The following is a 25,411-nucleotide window of genomic DNA, read 5'->3' as shown; positions in this document are numbered from 1 at the left end:
TACATTAGATTTATTTGAATAATAAAGTAAATAATGATTTGACTGTTAAGCAGTAGCAGAGCAGTAAGTAGCGGAGCAGACCTAAACATTCCATAGGAAATGTAACAAATTTTTTATTTCAGAATGATTTAAACGTAATGGTAAACATCATTTTGCACTTTTTTTAAAGACCAAAAAAAAAATTTTTTTTTTCAAAGAAAAAATTTTGATAACATCTGATTACGCAAGTCTGATCAGATCCAATTATATATAGACCTATATATTATCAGATCTGATCATATATAGACTTATATATGATTATATATGGGGTTACAATAGCCAGGTATGATTAGATCTAACTATATATAGACTTATATATAAATGGATCTGATCAGATTTAATTGTATATGGACTTATATATAATCAGATCTGATCATATATAGACTTATACATGGATTTATAACAGCCAGGTATGATCAGATCTAATTATGTATGGGGTCATATATAATTATATATGACATCATATATAATCATGCATGATTATATATAACTTCATATATGATCATATATATGAACATATATTATCATATATAATTAGAAAAAAACTTTTTTCATCGGGTATAAATTTATAAAATGATCTATGCATGCATAAAATCTCAAAAATGATTCCACGAAATTTTACAAGTGTACCGTTGCTTTAAAATTTATAATCACTTAAAAATTAAAAATACAATAGACGTAGAATCAGAATTAAAAGCTCAAATTTTAATGGAATTATTTGTATAGTATATGAAACTATATATTGCCGGAGGAACTGGGTGACAATTTTTAAACTTGACGAAACTGTCAATTTTTTCGACATTTAACTTTTTCATAAGTTAATAAAGTTCCTATTATTTGATCTACAAAATAGGTCAGAAGTATCGTTTGTGGCCAGTGTACCTTTCTTGGTCAATTCATTTCCAAATTATTGTATAAATATTTTTAACAGCGCAAGATTTTATGAATTCAATTCGTATAAATGTACTAATTCATAAATTCTATAAAAATTCTATATGAATAGTTCAATTTTTTTACAAATTCACTAAAATATCAAGTGGCCAGAAATGGTCAAGATGGCCAAAACCGGTACTTCTATCCTACTATAGATGAAAAGATTATTAATCATTGAAGTAACAGACTCTTCGATGAAAAAAAAAAAAGAATGTTTTAAAGTGAACACAAAATACCCACTGAAGTAGGAAAAATTGTATATGATTCATCTATAATTATATGTGATTTCCTTATAGTTACATATTATTTTACATAATTAAACAGAATTATAAACAATTATATAAAATTATACATGATTAAATGTAATTACATGTTATTGTATATGTATTATTTATAAATATGTGTAATTGTATATGCACTATGCATGATTGTACATGATATTTGATAAGAACTTTTTTTATCGGAACCCCGGTTGAAGAAATTTATGTAATTGTTTGTGATTATATATAATTATATGTAAGTATATGGACATTCTTTTACCCGGAATGCTCAACCCGTACGCTTTATTACTCTACTGTAATAAAATGAAGCTTTCTCATAAGATTTTTGAAAAAGTTCAATTTTGTGTTTGTTTATGGTGAAAATTAACATAACTCGATTACATTTAATGGCTCATGTATTAATAGATTAATGATACATTTCGATAATTAAATGCATTATTTTCGATTTTTATCAAAATTCCCCTTAGCTAAATATATCTGACATGATTGGTTCAAATTAAGTCAGATTATGTAAACGGGTGCAATAACGTTTAGATCTGTTTTAATCAAATTAGATTAAGATGAAAAAAACTTAGTTTTGTCCTGAGCCAATCAAATCCGCTCTAAACATAGCTACTCCATACTTCCGCTATGATCAAATTAAATGTTATCAAGCTTAAAAAAAAAACTGATATCTCTTTTTTCTGAGCAATTTTTTGTCATGGCCCTTTCATGAGTATACTCAAATAGTTAACATGACACTATGCCCAGATCAGAACAATTACCTTAAACATTAATAGTAAGCAGTTTTGAAATTCTTCCATAAAGGGAGAACGATTGTTGGATTCGATCGGTGCAAGAGAGTTAAGTCAGATATTATAAGTTCCGATGGTTGAAGAATTTGTTTTTGAGTAGATTATTTCTTCAAAGTGATATTTTCAATTAACGTAGACTCAAGAAGAATGACTGACAGTTCCTCGATAAATTTATTAATTCAACGCCTTTCGACAGTTTTTTTTTCTTTTCACTGTTGGATAATAGTGATAATAACAACCTACGCCGATGACTTAACCCGCTCACTCCTATCAACAAGAAAAAAAAAAGTAATGACAAATGGAATTGTTTCAAATGAAAAAAAAAGTTGAAAGCCACGTAAGTTTAAGTTTTCCTACATTATATGATACACGGAAAAAAATTTCTGGGAATTTTTACTATACAACTATTGTAAAGCTGGACGATACTTTCATTACGAGTAATTGTCGAATATTTTAGAAGAAAATTTATTATTTATTCAAGAAATTTTACAACTTACTATCGTAATTTCACCAAATAATTATTGTATTACACTCGATTAGAAAAAATACGATATCCTATATATTAAAATTGATGGTTAATTGAAGTTAGCTTAGTATCGAAATAATTCAAAAACATGGACCCTGATTCCTTATTGGTTCAAGATTAGAGTGCGCACGTACGCGCGCATTTTTAATTCCTTGTTTATATCTTAAATAGAATGGGAATAAAAATTAAGATGTAAAAATATAATTATTCTTGTATTCATTTTTAAAATTTCTAGTGCTGTGTATCTTTCCAATCGAAGTAACAAATTTTTTAATAGTTGAATTGGATCGTCTTTTAATTAGTGTGAGTGTTGGCCGTACACAATGCTAGACTCCGAGCTTATATAATTGCTAAGGACATCAGTAGTAGTTTACCTCGGAAAGCTTAGAGGGAGACTCTCTGGCTACCCGATGAAAAAAGTTTTTGTCCAATTATGATTACTAGGACCAAGACTTTCACAGTTGTTCACATGAGCATTTATATGTTTAACCTCAAATTTGAATAAAGAAAAAAAGCTAACTCTCTGGCCCTAATGATTACCGTATATAGTACCAACTAAGAGTTATGGTTTTGATTCCCGGAAGAAAATTCCGATTTGTTTCTTCAATTACTGTAAATTTATTAATGAGTTTAACCGCCTACGCTCGCTCTCCTTAAAATTTCGTTTAAAGAAACCAACTGTCAATTTTTACAATAGTTGAATTGTAAAATTCATTAATACATCTTGTAAAATTTGCTCTTGGAATATTGGATTTTTTAAGTCTTCTGATAGTCTTATTTGTTAAATAAAATTAACAGTAGTAGATCGTAAAAATTATCAAATGGCAAGTATAGTCCATTGTTATTAATTTATTCAGTAAAAATTACAATAGTAAAATAGTAGAAATTCTTTCAATTTTTTTTTCCGTGCAGGAACAAAAAGTTGATTCCGTTCGCTTATACTGTGATGAGTAGTGTTTGTTATCGAAAAATTGAAGTCTCGTTGATATAGAGCTGCAGATTTTGAAGTACAAATATGAACAGAGTTGGAAGAAATGAAATTTATTGTGTGAAATCAAAACTGGTTAATTTACGGTAACGTACCTTTTCTTCTATTTTTGACGATACATTTTCTATAGCATCTTCAGTAGCTTTCATGACTGATGCAACAGCTTGTTCTTTTCTAGACATGTGGCCGCGAAAAGATGCTTGAATTTTTGTTGCTGCATTACAGAGATCTATAATAAAGTGAAAAATTATCAATGAAAATGATAAATAAGAAAAACATAATTTAAATGTTTACTTGATAAAGAAAAAAAATTAGTGAAACGGTTGACCCTACAGGATATCTTTGCAACCTCCCGCTAATTTATAATTCAAAGAGTTATGAATTTCAAGGTGCTTTTTCATACTGACGTTCGAAGCTGGCATACAGCGTCAAGTGAGGTCACGTGGTATAATTTCGACTGGGACGCCATCTTTAATTAATGCAGCATTAAATATTGGACCGTCAAGCTTCAAAATATTGAAAAAAAAAATAAAATTAAAAAATTTTTAAAAGCTAAACAATGTTTAGCTTTGACGCTGCATTAATTAATGATGGCGTTTCAGTCAAAATCTTACCACGTGACCTCATTTGATGCTCTAAGCCAGCGTCGAGCGTCAGGATGAAAAAGCACCTAAAAGTACTCGAACAAGCTTGCTCGTGTTACTACACAAATAAACTTTTGTGAAAAGAACGATATATCATATTAATTGATAAATAAACAAAAATGATAATTAATCTGTAACACATATATTAAATGTAAACGTCTTAATCATAATAGTTTAACAAGTAACATTTATGAATTGATTTCTAACTTATAACTATGATAGATAAACTTTGTATAAATATGCTTATAATATTTATAACAAATTAGTTATATAATCATAAAAATTAGAAAATCGGTTGACCCTGAAGGCCATCCCTGCAACTTCCCGCTACTTTCGTAATTAAGGGCTCAAAATTGCGCTTATTACGTTTTTGAACTCGAAGAGCTCAAGAATATAATTTTCATGTAGTTTTGAGCTCTCTGAGCTCAAAACAATTGCTTTGGAAAAAGGCTCAGGGTGACTATCTTCAGTCTGTCTTCTCTCGAGCTGGCCAAGCAAAAGACTTTTGAATAGAGATAGATAGGTTAGGGTTAACACGGTCGGCAGCGAAGTCGATATCGAAGATCTAAATACCTACTACGTGATAGTCATTGAAGGTAGAAAGCTTCCATCTTTTGATGAAGTTGAAGCTGGTGTTGTTCGTTCGCGTGGACATGAATGGTTTGTGTTCGGCCGGGCTAGTACCTCTGATGTAACTAAACACCTCTCGGTCGGCACCTCTAGAGTTGTTGGTGTTGATAACTTGTCGGCTCAAACGTTAAAAACTTTTAAAAATATACTAGCTCCGTTGATCGCAGACCTGATTAATTATTCGCTAGAAAATAAGTGCTTTTCACGTGGCGATCCGCGCTCGTTACACCAATACCTAAAGTGCGTAGTCCGGAGTCTTTGACAGATATGCGGCCGATTTCTATACTCTGTGCGATGTCTAAGGTCTATGAGCGTGTGGTTCTGGATCAAGTCATCAAATTCCTTGATGAGTATAATATATTAAGTCCACAGCGGACTAGATTCAGACCCGGTATGGGTACGCAAACTGCTGTAGTTAGACTCGTGGATGACGTTCGTGCGAGAATCGATGAACAAATGGTTACTGTTGCTGTATTTCTAGACCTAACAAAGGCGTTTGACTCTGTGGATCACCTGCTATAGCTATACAAGCTGTTTAAATTAGGCTTTTTGCTGGACACAGTGCACTGGATGTATACGTATCTTGTCGACCGAAAACAAGCAGTGAAAGATGGTAATACAGCTTCATCTTGGTAGGAATGTGTAGTCGGTGTACCTCAAGGGAGTGTCTTAGGATCTCTGCTGTTTTCCCTGTTTATCAATGACTTACCGAGCTACTGACGTCACTGTTGCTGCTTGCTGTATTCTGATGACGGTATCATATACTACTCGTTCAACTTGCGAGACATCGGGGAAGCATTTGGTAAAGTCAATGAAGATCTTGCGGCAATTGAGTTGTAGTGTTGGCGGAACAAGCTTAGAATGAACTCTTTAAAGACTAAAACGATGTATTCTGATGACGGTATCATATACTACTCGTTCAACTTGCGAGACATCGGGGAAGCATTTGGTAAAGTCAATGAAGATCTTGCGGCAATTGAGTTGTAGTGTTGGCGGAACAAGCTTAGAATGAACTCTTTAAAGACTAAAACGATGTTATTCGGTAGTACCTTTTACGTCAAAGTCCTTGACAGGAGTGTAGTGTCAAAACTCTTGTTATCTGGAGAAGATATTGAGTATGTTAATAGCTTTAAGTACCTAGGTGTGACATTTGACCCAACAGTGCAATGGACTAATCAAGTTACAGAAATTTGCAACTCAGCTTCAAGGACGCTTTATCGTATTCGTCAGTCGACAAACTATCTTAATTTCGCCTTCAAGAGGCAGCTGGTGATCAGCTTGGTTATTGTGCAATTGTTCTTACTAACTTAAATTTTGGGCTTGAGAAAAAACTGGATGTGGCTTTAAATAACTGCGTTAGATTTATTCTGTGGAGACCGCTTGGTGTACACATTAATGGCCCTCGGCTTGAGCTTAGGTGGCTTTCGCCATTGAACCGCCGGCTGTATCTCATAAGACCGGTTTATTAGGAAGAGACATTAAGCTGAATCACAATTATGCCAGACATCGAGACAACGACAGGACTGATACGCTCTTCTTTATTTTCTTGTTCTTGGAGTTGCCTTCTGGAACGCTTTACCACCTGCTGTTTCAACTGCTGCGTCCCTGGATGAGTTCAAGACTCGTTGTTACAATCACTTACTTTCTATTGAGCAGGTTGAAGTTGCAGGTGCATGGATTCAAGTGCAGTAATGTGCTTGGAGTGCGACTAGGTGTAACATGATACTCGCTTAACTTTGCTCAACTTTAATTTTTTTACTTGCTCTTTGTTGAAAATGAACTTAATTTCTTTTTATATAATTAAACTTCCGTATTTACTGAATTCAAGCTTCTGTGACTTTCTTCTTATTGTATAATATATTATTTAATCATTTTTTCTTATTTAAAAAAACACACTTTGTACTATATTACAATATTTATGTATCTTTTAGCTGTCAGGGGACTTTATCCTACAGCCAATCAATAAATAACATTACATTACATTACACATTGTTTTTTGTAATGTTGTTTCACACGAATGATCTACTCTAAAGCCAGACTGTTTTTTTTTTTTCAAATATTATTCCTATCAAGGTGTTCTATTAATCTATTTTTAACAACTTCTTCTAAAATCTTTTCTAATTCAGGTAGGGTCTTAGTTGTTCTGTACTCCTTCGCCTTATTAGTACCTTTAACTTTAGGTATCGGATGAATCAATGAGTTTTTCCATTCGTTCGGAATTTCTAATGACTCTACAATTTATTAACTACAATTTATTAACTTTGTAATTACGATTTTATTTACACTCCCTATTTTACTATAACCGAATCTGTGGATCTTCAAAGATCAAATGATCGTTTAATTTTCGCTTATATGAATATCAAATATGCGGTGAGTTAATCTTAATCTTCAATGGAAAAAATATGCCGGTTAATAGTTTCATTGAACTTTGCAAACAAACTGTAAATTTGATACATCCATCTGGTAAATTGAATTGGACTCAATTAGTAAAGTCTCGCATTCAGGGCAAATCTAGCAGATATGTTTCGAGTGAGTCAGAATTAACTTTTGAAGAAGTTCTGAACAACCTCAAAATTACTCTAGCGCCAAGGCGTAGATAGTCTCAGTGGCAATTACTCCTTTCGAATATTCATCAAAATGATGCATCAGAATGATAGCAGATTTTGCAACTAGAATTAAAGAAATTGTTCACGGCACTTCTGAAGTAATTATTGACAAATATTCGAGAGAAATAAGAACTGGGTTATTGGCGAGCACATGAGGAACACGGGATAGTTTTTAACGCTGTTTGAGAGGACAGTTAGGGCTGTGGGTAGCGAGTCAAAAACCATTAACTTTATTACAAGCAATCGATTTCATTTTAGAATTAGAAAAGAGAATGGAACAGAGGGATTCACTTGTAGGTAGATTTCATAAAATCTATGTATTGCATTGGCCCTTGTGTAAAAATTCACACAGAATATCATTACTATGTTAATTATTTAGTCAAGTAAGGCTTAAAAATGACATTGGTTGGGAACTTTATATATATATACAGTACTCACAAAAATTAAGGGAATAAAAAAAATGAAAAATTTTCTTCAATTTTCGACAGGCTGTATTTCATCGAAAAATGATCGTATGGCAAAAAAAAAATGGATTTTTAAGCTCCAAGTCTGTAACTTTCAGATCTTGAGGTCAAAATTTTTTATGAATTTCGGTTATAACATGATCCGAAGAAATAGAGCGAAAAAAAAATTTTCCACATTTTTTATTTTTTTTTCGCTCCAAGGAATTGGAAAAATTTTTTCAGAAAAAGCGACCTTATGGAACAGATATGTTTATTCAGCTTCAATTTCATTTTCTATTTAGCTTGATACGACTATTTGTTGCGGAGATATCCGAGATTGAACAAGGAAAGACGCTTATGTCTTTAACCATCAATATCTCTGCAACCACTAATTGTACGATAAAAAAAAAGACAGTTTTGGAAACTGGCAGAAATTTTTAATAAAATCTTATGAAAAAATTCGAACGAAAAAAAACTTTATCGATGTTCGATACCGGTTAGAAAAAGGTTGAAAAAAGTGACTTTTTCCCTTATTTTGGTTAATTGACTGTATCTCAATAAATATCAATGGAGAAGCTCGACATTTCAGAAATTTTTACACTCCAATGTACCTCTGATAACCCTGTTGAATTTCAGATCGATCCATTCAGTAATTTTCTCGCTCCGAGCATTCAAAATTTTGAGAAAATTAAAGGAATAAGATTTCGATCCATTATCGTAGCGGAATTTTCGCAAAAATGAAAAATTTATTATTTTTTCGTTTTTCTCTAAATTTTACATCGGCTCATCAGTAAATATAAATGAAAAAAATGTCAAAAAAAGTTAGGAAAACGGTTGACCCTGAAGACCATCCCTGTAACTTTCCGCTAATTCCATACCTAACCGATTACAACTTCACTCATGACGTTTTTGAGCTCTTCGAGCTCGAAAATCTGATAGAAGTTTCATAGAACATTTTTGTTTTAATTTTCAAACCACAACAACTTTCGACTGAATCAACTGATTTGCACGTGGTAGGCGGCATTTGACGTAGTTTCATCAGTCTCATAAAGAATCAATAAGTTTAAATTGATCAAACTAGAAATTTTGGAGTAGTTAAAAAAAACGCGTTTTTTGGCATTCTTTCGTTCACGATATCTCTTGAACGAATTAACTGATTTTGAACGGATTAGTAACGATCGACGTAGTTTTTCAAGCTTAAGGGCAGATTAGTTTTTGGAGTTGATCGATGATGCTGTTTAAAAGTTATTCCAAAAAAACCACTTTCAAGAACAATTTTTTTCCGATTTTTTTTTAGTTTTCTCAAATTTTCTTAAAATCTATCGGTCCGAATCGATTCAAATTCATAGGAAATCTAAGTTTGAGGGAACTCTTTAGAACGCCGTTTGGTAGATTCCGATCAGTTCAATAGTTCTAAAGTTATAAGTGATTGACACACACACACACACACACACACACACACACACACACACACACACACACACACACACACACACACACACACACACACACACACACACACACACGCACACCTGTGACCTTCAAACGTCGATATCTGATGAAAACTCGATTTTTGCGAAACAGGTTGAAAACAGTAACTTTCCAATTCTTGAAAATCTTCGATTTTCTTAGCGGGAAGTTAAAAAAATTTGTTTTTGACAACATTTTTTTTTCAAGTTAGTAGTCCTTATCTTTAACTCGTTGGATAAAAAATATGGATTTTGTTTTTAAATGGCTTGTAACTTTTGTACTTTAATCTTTTTTACTTTCTAATTAAAATAAATTAATTAAAAGTCGATGTCCCCGAGATTCCGGCAATATTCTTCAAACGAATATTGAGGCACAAAATTCTGGCGTTTTGTTTGCAAAGCTAATGAGTGTTCCTAACACCAGTTTTTCTCAAGACTACTCTGATTTTTTGTTGAAAAAATCCATTCATCAGTTTTTTTTCAAAACTACTATTAATTTTTGCAAATATGTCGAAAGAAATTTACTATAGGTTGTTGAAAACTTTGTTTTTTTTTTTTTCCAATTTTTGATTATGCTCAGGCGGCATTTACCTGCGATAGAAGTCGCTCAATTAGCGACTCTGGTACAAGAGGGGTACAGGTATCAGCATATCGGCGATAGACTGGACGTTTCTGCCTCCATCGTGTGTCGTGTTTACAATCGGTACCTAGAAAATGATAGTTATACTCGACGAGCTGGCCAAGGTTGGCGTCGTGCCAATGTTATCACTCGGGACTTTCCGAACCACCGACAACAACAACTGCGACGACAATTGCGCACAACCGATTCGTCATCGTCTCCATGAGACTGGAGTACGAGCTAGAAGAGCCGTGCGCGTACTAATGTTGTCAACTGCCCATCGCGGAGCTTGCCTGACTTACGCTCATCGACATTCTGCTTGGACCATGAGGCTATGGAACGATGTTTTGTTTTTCGATGAATCACGGTTTTGCCAGTATGACAATGATCGAAGACCTCAAGTTTGGCGTCGTCAGGGAGAGCGTTTTCTATAGAACTTTACTCGGCCTGTAGCAGCGTATAATGGAGGATCTGTAATGGTTTAGGGTGGAGTTTCGCGAATTGGGCAAATTCCGTTAGTAATTGTTTGTCAAAATTTGAATGTTAGGTGTAAGATCATCTCAAACATTCGCAGTGAGAATTTTTAATTAACTGAAATTAATTCATCTAATTTATTTAACATCCGAAATTGTTTCATTAATTGTGTTAACTTTTAGAATAAATTAATTCGGTAGAACTAATGATTAGTTTTTACACTTGAGAAAAACTGACAAGTGTCTTCTCACGAATTATTGGTCAAGCGTCGGTAGATATTTTACGTCGCAGTTAATCCGAGTTCCCAAGGTCATAAAAACCAAACCAGCGAATGTTCTAGTGTCTATTTTACGTGTCGATTTTTATGATTGAATTTTTTTATAACGGAAATTATTGAACTTTATATTGGGAATTACTTTACTTGAATTAATTTATATTATAAAACAATTTATTGCAAATTCATTTATTAATATTACGACGCGTTATGTTGAATTATTGATTATATCAAATATGAATTATTTATGAAAATTAATTTGAGAGACATTCAAAATTTAATTCTTAAAATCGAATTGAGATTAAATGAATTTCTGCGTATTAATTATTGAACTGTTTATTGATTGTTAAACTTAAGTTATTCAACTTAATTATTGAACTGAAGTTTATGAAACTATTTAGTTAAATTAATTCGTCATTTTGTCGAAAAGTATGCTATTAATTAATTACCCACACGGATATTAAGTCCAAGAATCTATAGTCGAATTTTATGATGAGAGTTTATCACGAATTTATTTATTGTAGAATTCATTACCAGTGTTGGATATTCTAGTTCGGATTTTTCTTTAATTGTAATTTGTTTATTAGTTTGGAAATATTGTGTAATCAATATACTGATGACTGAACATATTTAGTTGAAGTTTTTAACGTAATTTAATTTGTTGTAAATTTTCATCATTCTTAAAATTAAAATAAAAGTTAATTAATAGCGTCAGTGTAGGTGTGTGTACGGATTATGTGTGTGTGTGCGTCGCGAAACCATTTCGGTATATGTTTCGTCGTTGGCTGTTAATTCTGTAGCAGAGCGAGCTGCGGGGAAAACATCTCGGTTTATGTTTCGTCGCTGAGATGTTTTTTTTTCGCCGTAGCTAATTGATGATCTCAATAGAGTAATTAATACGTTATGTCCTGCCGTCAGTTACGTTAGTTACTTTGGTTCAGTCGAATTAGGGGGCATCCATAAATTACGTGAGGTGTTTAAGGAAGGGAGGGGGTTAAGTCAAATCTCATCTAATCTTACGTTGGAGAGGGGGGTGTCTGGGCAAATATCACGCAATTTTTTTTCTGATTGAAACAAAAAAAAATTATACTATTTTGGTCCATTTAATCCAGATTGTACATGCTTAAGATTTTATCTTGAGCATAATCGAAACACGATTAAGATCATTTATTAATTCGTTCGAAAGAAAATAATGACTAAAAAATAAAAAATATCTTAGTTTTCGTAAATCTTATCGAGTTTTTTTTTATGATTTAGTATAAAAAATTTTATGTGATTCATCACGATTCAAATAAAAAGCGTTAAATAGACATTTTGTAACAACCTAGTTGGCAGTACTGTAAAGATTATAAATTCAATTGTCATTTAAATGTTAATTCGTTATTTTGTAACGGGTAATTTTTGAGTGTTTATTCTTTTGAAGAATAAACGCCGAACGAATATGAACGATACTGCGACACAAAACGCCCCCTTGCTCGAATCTGAAGCTCGTCGGAGTCCAGGGTAAAAGGGGGGGGGGGGTTAAACAACAAAATACAATCCAAAATAAAACCAACAGAACTCAGTTACTTATAAATAAATAATACATAACTACGTCTAAATAAATAACTCAAAATATCAAACAGGTTATGATATAGAAACAAAATAATCATTTAATTACCAAAATCAACTCAATAGGTTAATGAAAAAGATTACAAAAAAAATAACAAAACTCGTAGTACAAATTTTAGGTTATTCAAACCTCAACAACTAAATCTAATGACAATAATACACAACATGACTTCGTGACGTCGGTCAACGCACGCGTATCAAGGCCCGATCAAAACTGGTCTGTACAAAACAAACTCTCACGCATTCTCACTCTCGTGAGTGTCAAAATCGCGAACTAATATTCCAAAATGTGCTGCTGGCATGGGCCCGGACGGATCACACTTTCTTTTCTATTTACAGGTTCCACTGGTTCAATGGCGGTTTCAGCAATCGACTCGGCGACAACAGGATTCTCATTGATAGGTTCAGCAAGTCCATCAACATCTATCGGCGCACCAGGTTCAGCAGTAGGTACCATGGCATCCACAGGTTTCGTCATCTGCGGCGCAGCGATCAACTGGGGACTACGCTTGAAGCGTGGGCCCGGGTTGGTGGTTGTGCTGTGGTTTCCGTCGTCGATGCCTGGATTCTTCCCTGCAGAGGTTTCCCGTGTGGGGCTGGGTCCGAAGAGCTCCTCCAACCTCTTTGCTCTTGTTTCTAACTTCCTGGTCAGATTTACCAAACCGTTCGTGGCTGGCCTGATCCGTATTCTTGGCCTCTTGCGCTTGAATAGTCCATGGCTGATCCTTTTTGGTTGAGTGCTGACTGCGGTGGTCGGTGTGGCTGGACGGCGATCAGGTCTCACAAAACCTAGATTGGCTGGATCGTAGGGCTCTGGTACGGTGACGTTTTCGGGGTTAGGGTTTACTGGTCTTGCAGTTTCTGGCAGGGGGGTGAGAACAACGTCCAATGGTCTCCTCAGCATCTCCTCGAGTAGCCATATTTCCTCCTCTTCGGTAAATTGGCCATCCATTTTGTGTTTTCTAGATTATAGTGTTAATTAGAACAAATTCTATTACGCTACCTAGACCAGTTTTGACCATCCTTTCGCTTTATTTACTATTAAAACATAAAAAAAACAAAACTTTGTATTTCTTTTGACATGATTTTGACTCTTAGCCCTGTATAGACATTTCAATTTCGTGATTGACTACTAGGTGATACAATTTTGAACAGAATTTTCAAAACTAAATACGTAAAAGAAAAAATGCAACTTGACTCTAACAGTTTACTTGGCGTTCCACTTTCAACCTGGTTCTCCGGTGGCAGAGACTAATTTTGCCTTTTTGGTCATAGCTCGGGTTACACGACGCGGTCCCGAGGTTTCATCTACGTCCGGATAATGGTCAATTTGTTTGCGTTCGAGTTTTTCATAATCAGATTCCGGAGGATTTCCCTCATGACACGGTTTCAAATCCTTTATGTGCGCAGTGAACGTTTTACCCTCTTTGCTAACCTCGTATACGGAAGGACCGACGATCTTAGTTACTGTAAAACCCGTCGCGTACTTCTCCGCAAGTTTAGCCGAAAAGTGGTCAATCGCCGATGACAGATGGTGTTCCCTCTTGCTGACCAGGTCTCCAAGAGCTGGTTGCCAGGAACCACGCTTGCGGTTATAATACTTGGCTTGTTTCCCATAGGCTTGGGCCAGGTTAACTTTGACCAACTCAATGGTGTCTTCCAAGGTCTTGGCTGCTCGATGCGGATCATAAGCCTCGTCTTTCCCTCGGTTGGCTCGTACTCTGATTAACAAAGGAGGTAGGATTTCGCGGCCGTAATTTGGATACGCCGGGGAAAACCCTGTTGCGTCATGCTTTGCCGTGTTATAGGCGAAGGTGAATTCTGGGACTTGTTTGTCCCAGTTTCGTTGATTTGTCCCTACGAATTGGGCAATCATTGTTCCTATAACTCGATTCGTTCTCTCGACTGGATTGCATTGAGGTGAATATGGTGGGGTTCGTACGTGATTTTTTCCGAATTGTCGCAATAAGGAGGTGAACTCCTTGCTTACAAAAGGGGTACCATTGTCGGTGATCACTGTGTCTACCCTACCGAAACGCAGCAAGACTCTTTCCGGAAATCTACGCAAAACCGATATTTCCGGTTCTTTTTCTTGACTTACACGATAGGAGAATTCCACGGGCTGTTTGATGGTTCAATGATTCCGTCTTTCAGCATTTTGTCAACTTCGTTGTTCATAATTTGTTGCATTTTCGGGTTCTTCGGAAAGTAACGCGCCTTTACGGGTTCGGTTCCGGGTTTAATTTTAATTTTGTGCGTCGCACACCGGGTAGGGCCAACTATTTCTTCGTCTAGTTTGAGCCAGGTCTTTATCTCTTGTCGAGCAGTCTCCAAATCGTATTCAGTATCCAACGCATTGAACTATTTTGCCTTGCGTTGCAATTGATAACCTAATATCGCCAGGTTGTCAACGCCTAAAAGCATATCGTTTGTGTAGGTTGGCATGACGTGAAATGGTAGTTCGTACGAGTGATTATTTTCCTGGACATTGACTCAAACTGTACCAGATGATAGAATCACTTGATTCCCTAATGTCGAGCCCCGTATCCGAGTGGGGTTATGTTTAGTGTGTAATCCATTTTCGCGGATAAAGTCCCAGACTCGTTGGGAAACAATGGACGCGGTTGCACCAGTATCCATTAATGCCTGGATTTTTATATCACCGAGTCCAATTTCGGCGAAGGGTCGTTTCTCACCAGGCTTCAGTGCGGTTGGCTGGAAGTGCCCGGTTGAGGCTCTGGATTGGTCGGCGCAGTGTTCTGTCCCTGCAGCGATGCTCCATGTGGGTTCACGGGCCGGTTTTGGGAGCGCGTACCGGTCCTCGCGGCGTTTCCCTGGTAGGCGCAGCATTCGCGCGAATACACGTTCATTTTTCCGCATCGTATACAAAACTTTATCGCCCGATTCGTATTGTTCATTGTTCTCTGGTGTGCCCCTTTTGGCGGCATCGCCAGCAAGAATCACGCCAGTTATACTCGAAAATCTCTATTGGTGCCGGTTCGACAGGTTTCGCGGGTTTTCGATTGAACGAAGTTTCCGTTTTCCGGGGTGCTTGCCTGGTCTCTTTGACCGCGGGGGGTTTCTCTTGCACAACGAGTTGCTCGTACTCTCTTGCAAGCCGTAAAAGTCCTGAGACGTCAGCGAACTCTGTACGCTTCATGTAACGTCGGTATTCTGGTCTCATGTTCTGATATAGTCGGGTAAGACGGGCCGAGTTTGACATCTGGCCATGTCTTCGCATCAAGGTTTGCAGTCTTGTTGCATATTCCGCCGCCGACTCGGTTTCTCCCTGGACGCTGTTCCGGATCTGCTCCTCCAGCTCAAGTTCGAGGCCCGGAGGCAGATAAAAAGATTTCAGGTCCGACACGAAATCTTCCCAAGAGATCCAGTCTCTCTTGTTGTTGCGATACCAGAGAAGGGCCTTTTCGCGCAACAATATCGGGATGCATGGCAGCAGGTGGTCCATCTCGAAACCATAACTGTCTGCCATTTCTTCTAGCCGTTCCAAGAAGTCTTGTACGTCGCGTTCCCCTTTGAACACGACGTTCCACTTCCGCAATGTTAATTAATAATTTCTCGAGAAAATACGCCCGTTGAAGTATCAGGCGAACATGAGTAACGAAGAGTAGGTAAACGCCGTTGTTCCCCTCCTTGTCCCTTCTTCCGCGCCCTACTCCTCAGCTGTCCTGTACTAGCCATCGACCCTCTCTCTCCGACTCAGTCCCACTCCCCTACCCTAGATCCTTTTTCCGACATCTGGGTCATCATTTGAAGTCAATTTATTACTTTTTTCGTATTTTACCGCAAAAATCACTGTAGTTTTTCATCATAGCGCCACTTCTATGGCATTATTTACATGTAAACAATACTTAAGGTAACTTAAGTCAGTCTTCTATAACTTTGTTTATACTATGCGGCATCTTGGATTGTTTGATGTGTATTTAATTATTATATTGGAGTATTAGTAACGTTCACTGAGTTAGTTTTTGATTTTCAATTTTTATTATTAAAACATTTTGCCATTAATTAAAAAATGAGCTGCAACCCTATTTTTTTAATTGGTACTCCAAACCCAGACGTCTTTGGCCGTAAATTACCTACGGTTAGAGAGGTTATGTCTGTGTTTTTTTTATCACCATGTTGTATTGAAGGAGACAACCCTGGTGAAAATTTTTCGGACTTTTCTCTCACAAACTCTGAAGAAGTCTTTAGAAGTCTTTTAGAACTTAAGAAGTCTTTATTAGAGTTTTTCAGAGAAAAGTCCGAAAAATTTTTACAAGGGAATTAGAAAAAGTGCAGGGAATATCATAGTTAAAGTTGAGAAGCAATGGTATTCTGCTAGATTACCTGTTTGTAGAAGAGAAAACGCTGTAGAAAAATTGATAGGATTACATTTTAAGTGGAAAAGTTTACACAGAAATAAAAGCAAAAAAAATTCACCTGCTCAGATGAAAAATCAGTCTCTTTTTCAAACAAAGTTGGCTGAACTCTTTGATATTACGGATCAAAAAAAGACTTCAATCAATAAATTACGATAAAACGATTTTTTGAGAGGGGCAAAAATCTTCGAATCGAAGTGGAATTATAAATTTAAGTTCACAACCAGACTCTGAAGCAGATGTGATGATAGCCGATGAAATAAGTAAGTATTACATGTTATGAACATGTACCAATTAACATTCATAGTGCTCATAACTCTATAATAAATTACTAATTATCAAATTGTACAATACATAAATTAACGGTCATTAATTTGTAACAGTTTTGCCTGTTCAGGTTGGCCCCTAATTAATTTTATAAATAAACTAACAATTCAACAACAAACGACAATAATTATCAGGGCGCCACCAGGATTTTTAATCGCGGCTCCTGGAACCGCTTCAGCGCTGAGAATTCCTTATCTTAAGGTAGAGAGAGTGGAGGAAGGTGCTGTTGAAGGACAAATAATTAATTAACAATTTGATCAGTTTTATTAACAATAAAAATTAGCAAAAGAAGTATTTGTAAAAGATTAACTAAATTTCACTCACACACTCACACTATAATTAATTAAAAATTATTATCTATAGCCTAACTGACGGCTAACCAGGACCACTTATTAACTATAGCCTAACTAACGGCTAACCAGGACCACTTATTAACTATAACCTAACTAACGGCTAACCAGAACTATTTAATTACTCTGCACAAAGACAACAGTGTGACAGAGATCATATAGCCTAACTAACGGCAAACCAGGACCAACTTAACACTATTAACACTCTCTATCACACATTACCCACACTAATCTTCACACACATAACCCACACTTGTAATGATTTTATTTTATAAAAATGAATTTAATGTTTATAAAAATAAATTAATTTAGAATTATTTAATTAAATTATTCAATCACTAGTTTCTAATTAATAATGTTACAAATAAACAACCAAATTCCAAAATACACTACTGGAAAAAATTAAGGGATCAAAAAAAAATTCCAAATTTTTCGGTAGTTTTCAACAGGCCGTAACTTAGAGAGAAATGGTCGCATAGGAAATAAAAAAAAAGGAAATTGTAGCTCCAAGTGTCTACTTTTTGGATTAGAACTTCAAAATTTTGTAGCCTCCGCGGTTTCTGAGTAATCGTAGAAAAACCAGCAACAAAAAAATTCTGAAAATTTTTTTAGTTTTTTTTTTTGGTCTACGGGCGTCGAAAAAATTTTTTTAGCTTAACCACCATAAGGATCGGATACTTTGTTCATTTAGCTTTAATTTCTTTTTTTAAACACCCTGATACGTCCACTCCTTCGCTGAGATATCGGTCTTCAAATGGAAAAGGATCTTTTTGTCTTTGATTATCGATATCTCAGCAACCAATGATCGCACAGAAAGTTAAAGGTGGGTTTCAAGAACTTGAATGAATTCCCCTTAACGACTGTCCCCTGTTTTTTCGAAAAAAAATTTTTTCTTTCCGTCACATGAATTTGAAAATGCAACAAAAAAGGGCTTTTAGTGGTTTTTGGAAAATCAAGCGCTGGATCGAAAATATTGAGGAAACCACTAATGTTAAGAGTGCCTTTTACAGTTCAATATGTCCACAAAAACCCTACAAAGAATCAAATTAATCCAGCCAGCCGTTTTTTTGTTTCACTTGATCGAATTTTTGAAAAAATTAAAGGATCACGTTTTTTGCTCTGAAAAGCTCATAATTTTTAAAAATGAGAAAAAAAATTGTTCTTTCGAGCTTTTTCCACATTTTTGTTCCAGAAAGTGCTTAAATTGAAAAAAAAAAAAAAAAAAAAAATTTTTTTGAAATTTTTTCTCTTGAAAAGTTTAAGAAAACAATTACCGCCGGCATTAGCGTTATCCAAAGCGTACCACGTGGAGGTCGCGCGGTCGGATTTACGCTTGTGTGTGTGTGTGTGTGTGTGTGTGTGTGTGTGTGTGTGTGTGTGTGTGTGTGTGTGTGTGTGTGTGTGTGTGTGTGTGTGTGTGTGTGTGTGTGTGTGTGTGTGTGTGTGTGTGTGAGGTATTTCAGGAGAATTGAGACCCGGTGGCTCGTCAGTTCCACCGTATTTAATGACTCCAAACTCATTCTCTGAAGGTTTTTGTTGGTTCAATACCGGGTATTACCACCCCTGTTTTCAATAACGGCTCTCAAACGTTCAGCCATGTTTATGCAGACGGTAATTTGAGGCTGCGGAATGGTATTCCAAATGTGCTGAAGCGCGCGTTGCAAAGCAGCTAATTTCTGCAAATTTGGATACTCTCTGCGCAACCGACGGCCCATTATGTCCCAAACGTGCTCTATGGGGTTGAGATCTGGACTCATTGCTGGGTGTCGCAACAATGTGATGTCATACCGCTCAAAGAAGCGCCGGGTAATGTTGGCTGTGTGTGGACGTGCATTATCTTGCATTAATATGAACGACCTCAGATGTTGTCGTCTGCGCAGAACAATAGGCCTTAAAATTTGGCCGATGTAACGTCTAGCTGTCAAATTTTCGCGTACAATTACCAAAGGTGTTCTCCAATTTCGTGAAACGCCGCCCCACACCATAACTGATCCACCGCCGTAGGCAACGACTGGACGGACAAAGTTCTGGCGAAAACGTTCTCCACGACGGCGCCAAACGAGAGGACGTCGATCGTTGCCATACAGATTAAAACGAGACTCATCAGTGAATAAAACATTTGTCCATTCCCTCAAGTTCCAATTTCGATGATCGTAAGCATACGCTAAACGAGCTCGACGATGTCTTGCTGTCAACAGGGGTACACGATTAGGATGTCGTGCGTGTAACCCAGTTTCACGAAGACGGTTGATGATTGTTCGAGAGCAAATGTTTCGCACTTGATGCCGTCGTCGCTGTTGCTGTTGTTGTTGCTGTTGTCTGCGATTGGGGAAGTTTCGAGCGACAATATTCGCATTGACGAAAGGTTGTCGTCGAACTTCTCTAACAATTGTTCGATCATCGCGGGCATTAGTGACTCGATGGCGACCTTGTCCGGGGCGACGATGATATTGATTCGTCTCTTGGTATCTGGTATAAGCTCGAGATACGACAGTATGACTTACACCCATCCGGATAGCAACTGCATGTTGAGTGTAACCTTCGTCGATAAGAGTCACTAACCGAGCGACTTCCACCTCCGATAAATGTCGTCTAACCATGATTAAGAATCAAAAGTCAGAAATTTTCAATTTTGACCAAAAAATTAAAAAAATTTTTTTAGCGCAGAGGGATTAGTTTTGAAAAAACTGTTGAATGAAGCGATTTGCTAAGGATTCACAAAAAGAAAAGAAAAAAAAACTCCGAAAAGCGTATGAAAAAATCGAAATTCGATTGGGGGTATTAACTTTTTTATTAATTTAATTAAAAGGAGATCAGTAGAATCAAGGAATGCAGCGGTGGAAAGGTGATAAAAATCATTGGGCGATGGTTTCTTGAGTTTCCTTAACTTGTTAAAAAAATTTTTCCAAAAACATTTTTTTAAATTTTTTTCGAAAAATTTTTTTTTTTGAAAAATTTTTTTTTGAATTTTTTTTTTTGAAAATTTAAGCACTTTTGGAACGAAAATGTGGAAAAAGCTCGAAAAAACCATTTTTTTCTCATTTTTAAAAATTATGAGCTTTTCAGAGCAAAAACGTGATCCTTTAATTTTTTCAAAAATTCGATCAAGTGAAACAAAAAAACGGCTGGCTGGATTAATTTGATTCTTTGTAGGGTTTTTGTGGACATATTGAACTGTAAAAGGCACACTTAACATTAGTGGTTTCCTCAATATTTTCGATCCAGCGCTCGATTTTCCAAAAACCACTAAAAGCCCTTTTTTTTGTTGCATTTTCAAATTCATGTGACGGAAAGAAAAATTTTTTTCGAAAAACAATGGACAGTCGTTAAGGGAATTCATTCAAGTTCTTGAAACCCACCTTTAACTTTCTGTGCGATCATTGGTTGCTGAGATATCGATAATCAAAGACAAAAAGATCCTTTTCCATTTGAAGACCGATATCTCAGCGAGGAGTGGACGTATCAGGGTGTTTAAAAAAGAAATTAAAGCTAAATGAACAAAGTATTCGATCCTTATGGTGGTTAAGCTAAAAAAAATTTTTCCACGCCCGTAGACCAAAAAAAAAAACTAAAAAAATTTTAAAAATTTTTTGTTGCTGGTTTTTCTACGATTACTCAGAAACCGCGGAGGCTACAAAATTTTGAAGTTCTAATCCAAAAACTAGACACTTGGAGCTACAATTTTCTTTTTTTTTATTTCCTGTACGACCATTTCTCTCAAAGTTAAGGCCTGTTGAAAACTACCGAAAAATTTGGAATTTTTTTTTGATCCCTTAATTTTTTCCAGTAGTGTAGCTTTGAACTATCTATTACTAAAAATTCCGACTGCTAATTTTATATTTAAATTCAAATATAAAATAGATTAAAATTATAAGATCAGATTAACATTCTTGACTACTTTACTACCAGGGTCTTAATATGACAACAATAATGGATTAAAACACAAGGTCTTAATATCTTAAATCAATAACCGAGAATTGTTTGGTAATTATTTAATCTAAATAATTTTTTGAAAAATCAAGTTGAAAATTATTAACATAAAATTAATGATGCAAATTAATTAATTATAACCGGATTTTCTGTGATAATATTCAACATAAAATAACTAATTTCTTGGACTTAATGTCCACGCTATTAATTTTTAATTTTCAACAAAATTTAATTTATTTAATTCACAGACAATCCCAAAATAAATTTTCACTTGATAAAATAATTTTACAGTATAAAATAATTTCAACAAATAATTCTTAATAAAATATTCGATAATTTCCAAATAGTTTTATAAATTATAAAAATCGACAAAAGTCGAAACCTTCAATTCTGTTAGCTAGAACATTCGCTAGCTTAGTTGTCTTTAACCTTGGGTATTTGGAATTTACTGCGACACAAAATATATCGACGCTCGACCAAAAACTCCACGAGTAAAATTGCTTGTCGATTATTTTGAAGCACAAAATTAATCACTTTTTCTTGAGTTAATTGTAACAAAAATGATAACAATATATTAAACAAAGTTTCTAGATGTTAATTAATTTAATTGATTAATTTTAGTTTCTTAAGAATTCTCCCGAGGAATTTAGAAAGAATTTATCCCTCAAGGTCGATTAAGTGATTCTAGGGTATAAGCCCCCAGGAAAGTCACTCAATTCAAACTAGCGAAGATCAAAATTCTCATTAATTAAATAATCGTTGATTAAACGATCCAATTGATAATTAAATAGGAGAAGTAACCGAGTATTAGGTAAACCGCGGTCCACTTCTTTCCCACAGAGTAATAATTGATACCTTGACGAATAAAACGATGATCTTACTCTCTAATTGAGGATGAAGTCCTAGTTGTAGTTGGCTTCTTTCGTCTCGTCACTACTCCGGGGATCGGTCCTTCTCAGTTTTCCGTGGCACTAGGTCTGGCGGTCAGACTATTTCTCCCTTTTTCACTGCACGGCTCACTTATTTTAACCCAAAACTACTCCCTCCTATTCTTCCTTTAGGCCCGAAGATCGAGACGCGCCAGTGCTACGTCGAATAATCGATATCCGGTGACTTATCGATTTAGAGTAATTTTACCCTGTTACAAATTGTTTTAATGTATAATTATGATTTATGATTCATTCATTATTTGATTAAAAATAGTGTTATTAGCTATCATTTTTTCTGAATAACTATAAGTAGATGACTAAAAATTCTTTTTACTTTCAACTTGTAATATTTAATTTTATTTTTCCTAAAATTAACAAAGACTTTTTTTCTACATCTAATAACATTTGTATGCTTATAAAAATATTCAAGTTTTCAATTCTAGATCAGCCCGTGAAAGATAAACAGATCTCAATAATTAAACAAGAATCTGATCTAATAACATCCCAGTTATTAGCGAGCTTGACTCCAAAATCAGTCTCCGATTTAGAAAATGAATTAACACCGCCTATAGCTCCTAAAATTAACGTGATGACACCATAATTAGTTGCTGCATTAGATCGATCGAATGTTTCTTGTAGAAATGCCATGTACATCATTTCTGCGACTCTGAAAAGCGTTGGAGTTGATTTAAATAGTGTAAACATCAGTTACAAAACAATTCAACGTAGCCGAATAGCTTTGCGAAAAGAAATTGCAAAGGGGTTAAAAGATGAGTTAAAGTTTGAAGATAATTATATTGTGCACTGGAACGGGAAACTGTTGACAAACATCACGGGAACCGATACTGTAGATAGACTTCCAATCGCTCTGACGTCATGTAGTGGTGAACAATTGTTGGGTGTGCCGAAGTTAAAATCAGGAAGTGCCGATGATCAAGCAGTTGCTATTCTTGAAACTCTAAAGCAGTGGGGTCTTAGTTCATATGTCAAAGGGATGTGTTTTGATACAGCAGCTGTTAATACAGGTTAGTTATTTATGATATACAAGCTACTTATTTGAACCATCCATATTTTTCGATTATTCCATTTGTTTTCTAAGACTTCATCATGGGACTAGTGCTGAAATAGAAAAAGCTTTCAGTCGAGAGTTGATCCATTTACCTCGTCGCCACCACATCTTTGAACTCATATTGAAAGGTGTGTTTGAGGTATATTGGCCAACCTCATCAGGCCCAAACGTTCAATTCTTCTTTAGATTTAAAAATAAATGGAATGGCCTTAATAAGTACAATAATAAGTACAAGGGGAAGGCTGGGATGGATAATAGTACCATTAATGAAATATTGTCAAATAGCAAATAAGCGTTGATTAATTTGATGGAAAAAAATTTAGTGGTATGAATTTATAAATTTGACTTCACAAAAATTATACATGCCATATGTTCTTGATGAAGTTCCAGATCATCCTCACTTTATCGGATAATTTAAATTAAATTTTTTCTAAATACTTGACAGGTCCGTCAACCGAGAAATGATTATGAAGAGTTGTTAAAGCTATCACTGATTTTTTTGGGTGAAAAGCCAAAAGATAACTTTACGTTTAAAAATCCAGGTCCAAATCACTATGCTCGTTTGATGTAAAAAGCCATTTATTCGTTAAAAATTTTTCTTTTTAGAGAATAATTTAAATTAACTAGGCGAGAAATTAACGGTTTACGTCAAGTGTGTATTTTTCTAGTAAAAATATATTTAAAAGCTTGGTTTACTGTGTAACGGGTTGGAATCGTCCCTTGGTCACCCCTTTATTTAAATTTAATAATTAAGGGCGGCCCTGAAATTTTTATCACGGTTTCCAAAACCGGTCCAAGCAAGAGAGATATCACAGGGTCAAGAGAAATCATAAAAGTTTGACATAAATAAGAACAATTTAATTTTGCGTTATTTATAAATTTATTTTAACAATCTGACAACAATTAAATCTTATTTTAATACTCACACACACTCTCATACTTATAAAAGTTGCTTATTCCTAACGATACCCTCATAAGGAGCGTCTATACCGCAGTTCCCACCTAAATCGCGCTGTCCACAGGACCCTCACGCTCTATGACTCTAGATATGACCCTGGGTGGTCGCCCGGACCCCTGCCCAAGGTTCATACCGTCCTTAGCCCTTTCGCTGTCACCCGGACCCTCACTACGGGACTAAGGAACCTGAAGTCGATTAGGACGGAGGAGACTACCATGACACTAGTCGACAACCTGCTAATACTAACCTCCTCGACAGCCCGTGAACAAGTATATACTGTAAATTATTTTTCCACACAGACACACAAAATTCTCAATAAAAACAATTTATCCAAATGCATGCTTGACTCTAATTTACAATTATTTTAAAATCCAAAATACTTTTTACAACATAACTTCCTGGGAATCAAATCTCCCGGTCCCTAACTTGACTTCGATAAATAATTTTATTTAATTCTGGTTGCTTAGTTATTAATATCACAGCAGCTTTTTATTCAACCAAAATTTTAGATTAAAATGTACTCGAATTCAAACTGCCTGAATAATCGGCTTATGTCTATTTTGAATTCCATTCAAGATTTGAGACTTAGTCTTCAACTTAGCTAAATTTTGCCAAGGCTAAATTTTTTGTTAATTATTTTTGAAATCATCATACTGGAATTTAACGAATTTATTTATCGAAGTTTATTGAACAAATTATCTTTTATTGATAATTTTACTCTTGTAATTTTTGTTTTATAAATTAATTTACTGCTTAACAATTTTAATATTCTAATTTAAGGAATTTATGTCTATGGTAATTTTATTTTATAATTTTTTTGATATTTTTCCAAAAGTAAACTTTAATTATTAGTTTTCATTTTAAATTTTAATTTATTTTTACTTGTTGATTTTATTGGTCAATTTTAATTTAACTTGGATAAATTTCTAATTGTAATTCCCTTTAGTTTTCTTTTAATTTCTAATTTATAATAAATTTAATCGACAGAATTTCGCTTAGACAAATGACGCAGTTTAACTCAATTTGTCGATATAAAAATTTCTGATTGGTAAATTTTAATTTAAATTTATTTGACCAATTTTATAGTAATATCAATTCTAAATTTAACCTCTTTTATTTTTAAATTTGAAATTTTTCA

General features: G+C 35.0%; 2 protein-coding genes across 7 annotated transcripts in view; one reads left to right on the top strand and one right to left on the bottom strand.

Annotated features, from left to right (window-relative positions):
• Igl (IQ calmodulin-binding domain containing protein igloo) overlaps window positions 1-25,411 on the bottom strand; it is a 73,285-nt gene that overhangs the window by 6,509 nt on the left and 41,365 nt on the right. The window contains exons 3-4 of one of the 3 annotated variants that reach the window (XR_012478917.1): window positions 3,657-3,790; window positions 2,018-2,314 (exon numbers count right to left, since the gene is read on the bottom strand). Coding sequence is in view for 2 of the 3 variants with exons in the window: in XM_074240587.1 (XP_074096688.1) it covers window positions 2,309-2,314; window positions 3,657-3,790 (140 nt within the window). In the remaining variant the exon portion in view is untranslated. Of the gene's footprint in view, window positions 1-1,377; window positions 2,315-3,656; window positions 3,791-25,411 lie in introns of those variants that run through there. The other 2 variants (XM_074240587.1, XM_074240586.1) reach the window with 2 other exon arrangements.
• The window catches only part of LOC141525895 (uncharacterized), a 37,993-nt gene that overhangs the window by 4,720 nt on the left and 7,862 nt on the right, over window positions 1-25,411 (top strand). The window contains exons 3-4 of one of the 4 annotated variants that reach the window (XM_074240588.1): window positions 12,671-12,777; window positions 16,576-17,758. The exons of 1 other annotated variant lie outside the window; for it this stretch is intronic. In XM_074240588.1, coding sequence (XP_074096689.1) covers window positions 12,671-12,777; window positions 16,576-16,869 — 401 coding nt within the window. In that variant the 3' untranslated portion in view covers window positions 16,870-17,758. Of the gene's footprint in view, window positions 1-12,670; window positions 13,069-16,575; window positions 17,759-25,411 lie in introns of those variants that run through there. 2 more of the 4 variants (XM_074240590.1, XM_074240589.1) reach the window with 2 other exon arrangements.

The sequence above is a fragment of the Cotesia typhae genome, unplaced genomic scaffold, assembly GCF_013202065.1.
Source record: "Cotesia typhae breed Kobodo isofemale line unplaced genomic scaffold, CoteBio_Ctyphae contig_28, whole genome shotgun sequence".
NCBI lineage: Eukaryota > Metazoa > Arthropoda > Insecta > Hymenoptera > Braconidae > Cotesia > Cotesia typhae.
The sequence above is the reverse complement of the archived record's forward strand: the minus strand, read 5'-3'. Positions and strand labels throughout refer to the sequence as shown.